Here is a 6,546-nt window from a genome sequence, read left to right as displayed (position 1 = left end):
TCACCGCTTCTTGTCAGTCGGGTAGCAGGGCTTGTAGAATGGCTCGTGATGGAAAAGGCTTCTCAGGAGCACGTGGTAGCCGTATTGGTTTGCTGGAGTTGCACCACCGCTGGCGGGGCCGCACGTGGAAGCGCCTGCACCGCCGCCGCCACCACTGCCACTACCGCAGATGCTGCTGCTTCGACTTGTCACGGCGGACGATGACGCTCGAGCGTCGCGTACGCTAAGTAGTGTGGGGTTACTGCCCTGCGATGGGAACGATGTGCTGAGCAGCTGTTGCGTCGGCCCACCGTTGTTACCGGAGAACGACATGCCCAGCGCCTGCGGGCTGCGTGGGGTCGAGTACTGCCCGCCGCTCATAATCTGAACCTGCGGAGACGTGGAGAGTGGTGTGACACTACGGGGGCTCGTGCCTGGACTGCCGCTAACAACGCTGGCGGGCTGCGATGGGAACGTCTCGCGGACCTCATGCAACGTGTCTGTGGTGGCGCCGCGTGTGTACGGACTCGTCGTTGGGTCACTCCCTGGAATATAAATGGAGCTGCACGTGGGACGGTGGCATGCGGCATTACTGGCACTCCCACCGCAATCGCCTCCTGCGCCGCTGCCATTGTTGTTCATCAGCCTCGAGAGCAGCACATCATACAGGAGAAGCTCCAGCGACCTTGCGGACCGTTTCAGGTGGCCGTCCATGCTCTCAAGCTGCATCGGCGTCGGCAGATTCGACGAAGCACTGATGCCTCCTCCGGTGCCAACCAGTGTGCCTGTCCGAGAGTTCAAGGCGTCATTGACCTCGAAGGATGTGTGTGATACACCCGTTGCTGCTGCTGCAGCTGTCGAATCCCTTTCACCCGGCTCTGTGGCCCTGCTCCCCTCGCCGCCGCCGCCGCCTTCAAGCAGGCTCAACCGGCTGAGGTAGTGGATGTGAGTGCGCAAGTTCACCAAAGCGTGGCCGTAGCGTAGCTCCACAAACATGAGACTCTTAGGGTCTACAGCCGCCAGCCCATCACGTATCCAGAGCGTCGCGGCGTCGCGCAGTGTGCGGCGCGGGAGTGGTGCAGCGTCGGTGATCGAGCTGTAATGCGCTGCAGGAATGTCCTCGAACGCTTCCTGAGCCTCGAGTGCAGCGTTGACCAGCTGGCGCTGGAGCTGACGACGACTGTGCGGCTGCAGCCGTGCGACATCGGCGGCAGTCAGCCCTGGAGCCTGCATTGACGCCGCATCTGCCGCGGCCAGGGACGGTGTCGTCATGGAGGTTGCGGGAGGGTTACTCAATGAGGCCGAGGGTGGCGCCGAGGTGTTCAGGCCTGCCAAAGAGCGTGTGGGCGCCGAGACGGTCGCCTCCTTTTCCCGGGCCGCTCGATGCAGCTTCATGTACTCCATGTCCACCGGGCGACCGACGTACGTCCGTAACTCGAAGAAATCGCCGCAGGCCTCCTCACCAGAGCGGCCGCCGTGCAGGAAGAAGCGTGCGCCGGGGTGCACCGGATCCTCTACCATGGCTGCCATCGTGCGCGCCTCTGGCACGAAGGCTGGCAGGCGGAAGCAGCCGCCGCACGTGCCGGAGACCGAGTGGGTATTCGACGTCCGACTCGCCCGTGACCCGCGCGGCGCCAAAGGGGGAGCGAGAGAGGCGGCCGCTAACGTTGCCTTCACGGAGGCGGTTGTTGGGGGGTCGCCCTGAAGATAGCGAGCAGCGTAGCCCATCAGCGTAAGGGGCAGCGGGGACGCCCCAGAGTCGCTTGTCTGCCCACCGGCGCCTGCGGGTAAAGGCGATGAGGCGTGACGCGCATACGCTCTGCCCTCTTCCGCTGGATGCACGACGCTCACGACGTCTGCAGTGGCGTCAAGCGTTACTTCCCATGGACGCTCGCGGCAGATGCACACGCGCCGCCACACATTCTCCCCGATGTAAAAAGCGTGGAGGTCGAAGAAGGTGAGGTGCTGCTGGCCTGTGTAGGAGAAGCCGCCGTACACATAGAGGCAGTCCCGCTGCACATCCGCCACCATGCAGGCACCGGTGCGTGCCCGAGCAGAGCTATTCAGCGAGCTCGCAAAGAGGGCGTGGTGCACGTCTCGGGCGCGGAGCATCGGGTTGATAGTGCCGTTTGAAGAGTTGTGCAGCAGCTTCGCTTCTGTCTTCATGACCGTATCCTGCCGCAGCTGCGTCCCGCGGTCGTTGATCAGGATGCCGTGCATGGGATTGTGCGGCTCCGCCAGGAAGCTGCGAAGCCAGTGCGACGGCACCCCTTCCCGCACCTGCACCCAGGTCCGCGTGATGAGGTTCAGACACCAGAGGTCGTTGTAGAAGTAGAAATCATCCCGGCCTCCAAAGATGTACATGAAATGGCGCTTGTAAGCAGCGCTTGTGGAGCGGCGACGCCCGTGCAGGTCCTCTGGGCCCCGGAGGTACTCGGCCCAGTACTTGCCCACCATTTTCTCCAGCGCACGTCGCCGCCACCGTGCGAGCGTGTCTGGGTGCGCCTCACGCCAGTGTCTACACCTCGTCTCGATGCTGGGGCCCCTCTCATTGTCGCCTGTTGTCGTGGAGGAGCCGACCATGTCTTCCTCCAAAAGCACGTGGCGCATGATGCGGGCGTACTCCCTTTTCTCGTACTCGATGCTTTTTAGGTACATGTCCGGGTTCGCCTCGATCTCGGCCGCCGTGAGGCGGTGATCGAAGTGAAAGAGATGCGTCACGGGCCGAACAACCTCGCCATCCTCTGTCATCCCACCAAAGAGAACCACCACCTGCTCTTCCGCCTTGGTGCGGGTGCCACTCCCTTCTTCGTCCTCACACGCCTCGTCCGCGGTCGCAGCGTAGGGCACACTGGTGCGACGTGGTGCGTACAGCGTCTGCGCCGTGGCCCCCCACATGTTGAAAAGCGGAATTGTCGTCTGAACGCGCCGCCACGTGAGGCGGTCGAGGTTGAGGGAGAAGAAGCCGCTGCAGCAAATGTCCCCAACGGAGATGCCGCCGAGAACGGCCATGCACGTCTCGCCCTTCGCGTTCTGGTAGAGCGAGGCGGCTTGACCGTAGGCGGGCAGCGGCATGTTGCGACGCTGCTGCCGCTGCCACTGGTGCTGCGCCGCAGCCCTCCTGCCCTCCTCGTCGCCGTCATCGCACACATCGTCAGCACTGTCATCGTCGTTCTCATCATCTGAGGAGCTGGAGGTGGTGAGGGTGCCGATGGAGGTGGCCGCGTGCCTGTCTTCGAGGCGGCGGGCACCACCATGCCGCGCATGCGATCGTTGCTGGTGCTGGTGGTGGTGTACCGCCAACTGCTCTTCTTCCTCCTCTTCCGTGGCAGAGACGCAAGGCAGCTCTGCCCAGCGACCTGTTCGCACATCGTACTCCCACACATCGTTGAAGGGGGCGTCACCCAAGCCACCGAACATGATAAGGCTGCCGCGCTTGGGGCACGAGAGCAAGACCTGCCCGCTCCGCGGCTGCGGGGCCGGGTAAGGGCGACGCGCGTCTTGCAGCTGCTGCAGCGCGTTTGCATCAACGACGCTCGCGAGCATTGGTAAGCCGTTAGAGGCGAACAGGTAGGGTGGTGGAACACTGCCCCCCATCGCAGCTGGGGAGGGGCTGGCGGTGGGGGTGGCCGCGGCGGCGGCAGAAACTGCGGCGCCGCCAAAGACTGGCTGAGGGCCGACGATGGCTGTTGACAAGTCGGGGTAGAGGCTGAGCCCTACATGATCAACTCTCCGAGGAGGGCGAATTGGCGCTGCTGCTGGTGCCGCTCCTGGTGCTGACTGCTCTTCACTGCCTCCATAGGTCTTGAAGCCGGCCGAGTTTATTTTCTGCGGTAGGACACCGGAGGTGGTCCGCGAGTGCTTCTGGCGTTGTGTCGCCGGCTCACCCAGGCATGTGGTCTGCTGAGAGCCTGCGATGCTACCCGGCACATCGTCTTGGGAGATCAGGCTACAGCTGTTGCTCAAGCTGTTTCCAGAAGCGTCCTGCGAAGACTCCCGTTGGTGCCGCAGCGGCGCCGGCGGATCGTCATCGGCAGTGAGACCGTACAAGGGTTGTAGGTACTGATGTTGTTCCTTCACCTCTGGGTCGGCGTACAGCAACGTAAAGCAGGCGATGTACTGTGGAATTGTGGGCATATTTTTCCGCTCTTCACTCTTCTGTAGTAGAGGAAAAGGGGAGAGGGAGGAGGGGGATGCCGTCGAGTCGGATAACACACGCACACATACACATCCACAGAAGTATAGCGAGAGGGAGGAGGAGGACGATTTGCAGGGCGGAGCCCAAACGTAAGTGATGACGCAAAGCGACGAAAATACACGCAGAGAGGAGAGAGGGGGACGTGTCAGTTGTGCCGTGGGGAGACGGCAGCGATATAATTAACGACGAGAGGAAGATGAGGAGGAAGGCAGAAAGAAACACAGACTGGTACACGCACACACACACACACACACACACAAAGAGGCCGCACTCTCTTTCCCTCTAATAGCACTTGTATTCAACGTCTACGGACCTCTTTCTCCTTTGGTGATTCCTGCGCGAGCATGCCTGCGCGTGGGGGAGGGGGGGAGAGGCGCAACAAGGCCTGTGAGAACGACGCCCACAGTTTAATACAAGCACGGGTACAGACAGACAGACAAGCAGTTACAAATAGGCCTCCTTTCCCCGCAAGAACGAAAAGAGAGGGCAGCACCAAAGAAGCGATACCAGCAGGAGCAGAAGACGGGGCTAAGAGAGACGTCGAAGATAAGAGGGGAGCTTTACAGCACCGTTCTCGTCCTCCGTGGCCAGATAAAGGATGTGCTTCCAGAGAGGAAGAGGGAGGCACGATGATGATGATGATGATGATGGTGCGACACCTACTCGCGCATGTAATTGGCGCCAGTGTGACAGTTGGCTGCGCCAATAAATGATGAATGGGAAGTTCTAAACGAGAGTGAAGCGCACACAGTGAGAGTGGAGCGCAGGTGTGGAGGGGGAGCAAGAGGAGTAATAATGCTGGTATACGAACAGCAGACTACCTGGTGAACTTCACGTGCGTGCATATACCGTCCAGTACGAGGAGGAGAGGGAGAGGGAGGAGGGTGGGAGGGGGGGGGGCAGGAAAGTAGAGAAAAGAGTAGCAGCAAAACCGCCTAACACATGCCAATGTAAAGCGGAGGGTAAAAAGGGGGGGCGGAGGAGCTCGTTGTATATCGTCCTTCTCGCGTGCTCCACATCATCCAGGCTGTATCACAGAGCGCGCGAGGTGTCACTCTGACGATCCTCAACTCACACGACCCGCCCACCCACCCATACACACACAGAGAGAGAGAGGCGCGTCTTTTGTACGAAGCGCCGTTTCCGAGTAGGCGTGTGTGTGCGCGTGTAGGGAGTGTAGGGGCACTACCGAAGTTGAGCGACGGCCACCCTCTCTCCATGGTCCAAGTGAAAACAAGAGGGGGAGCGAGAGTGAGAGGGAGAGCGGCATGAGGTGGTGATGGTAAGGGAGAAGAAGAGATGCACAGGGCAACTCGCCTTCCTGCTCCCTTCCTGTGCAAGTGGTGCGACGCATCTGAGCACTTTGTCACCTCACACAACCAACCACCGCCCCCTCTTCTTCCGCCTTCCGCTGTTTCTCGTCAAACGCTTTCTATATGTGTTATCGATTTTGACAGTGCACCAGACAGGAGAGAGGGGAGGCGGTCGTGCGTGTGTGCACACGCGCCAGTGGGAGGGAGGCCAGGAAAAGCACGCGAAACGGCGAGAGCATGCGAGGGAGTGAATGGATGAGTACGGCAAGGACACACGAAGGCCCACACACAAAGAAGGAAAAAGAGAGAGGCCCACCACGACCAACAACAACTGAGAAGTCTTCGCACAGAAGGTCAGAGCGCTACTGATTGCTCGAGAGAGCACACAGGAGAAATCGACAGCGAGAGAAGACAAAGACGAAAATGCCTTCGAGCGAAGGAATGAAGAACACCGCCGCCCACCCCCCTCCAGTAGTCCCATCCTTCTCAGCGAGGGAAGAGGAGAAGTGGGAGTAGGGGGGGGGAGAGAGAAGATTTGAGGGAGTAGAAGATAAGAAGTTGCTCACAGGTAAACACGCAGACAAACAAGACACGCACACAAGGGTGTCGCACGACTGGGTAGAGAGAGAGAAGGAGGGTGAATGGGATGAGCAGAGTGTGATGCACATTGCTGGCGCTCCTGATAGACACACGCGCTTCTTCGGCACTCACGCACATTTGGGCGGACAAATACCGCGGCGCCATCGCGACGCTCGCGGCTCTCTGTCATCCTCTCGACATGCAGTGGGGCTCGCGGGTGCGTCTCGGTCCCCCTCTCGAACCCCCTTGCAGCGCTAGCCGCCGTTCGGAGCTCCGGTGAGGTCGACAAGTCGAATCCATCCGCCTGGTTCGTGTGCAGGGGGGGGGCTGAGGAGGGCCCCTTGTACCGACACAAGGGCTTTTGATATGGCGGACCACTTTGGCCACGCCGCCGCGCGGACACCTGGGGGTCTGTCCGGGAAGACGTACCACCCTCTCGGACAGGCCCGCCTCCCTCCCCCCGTCGACGGCCAGGGA

At 60.9% G+C, this 6,546-nt stretch overlaps 1 protein-coding gene across 1 annotated transcript; it reads right to left on the bottom strand.

Annotated features, from left to right (window-relative positions):
* On the bottom strand, positions 1–4,116 carry LBRM_15_0510 (conserved hypothetical protein; the record flags this gene model as incomplete). The annotated part of the gene is made up of 1 exon (XM_001563450.1): positions 1–4,116. The coding sequence occupies one exon, from the start codon at positions 4,114–4,116 to the stop codon at positions 1–3; it is 4,116 nt and encodes a 1,371-aa protein (XP_001563500.1).
* Between the last annotated feature and the right edge of the window lie 2,430 nt (positions 4,117–6,546).

The sequence above is a fragment of the Leishmania braziliensis genome, chromosome 15, assembly GCF_000002845.2.
Source record: "Leishmania braziliensis MHOM/BR/75/M2904 complete genome, chromosome 15".
NCBI classification, from domain to species: Eukaryota; Euglenozoa; class Kinetoplastea; order Trypanosomatida; family Trypanosomatidae; genus Leishmania; species Leishmania braziliensis.
This window is presented reverse-complemented; position numbering and strand designations above follow the sequence as displayed.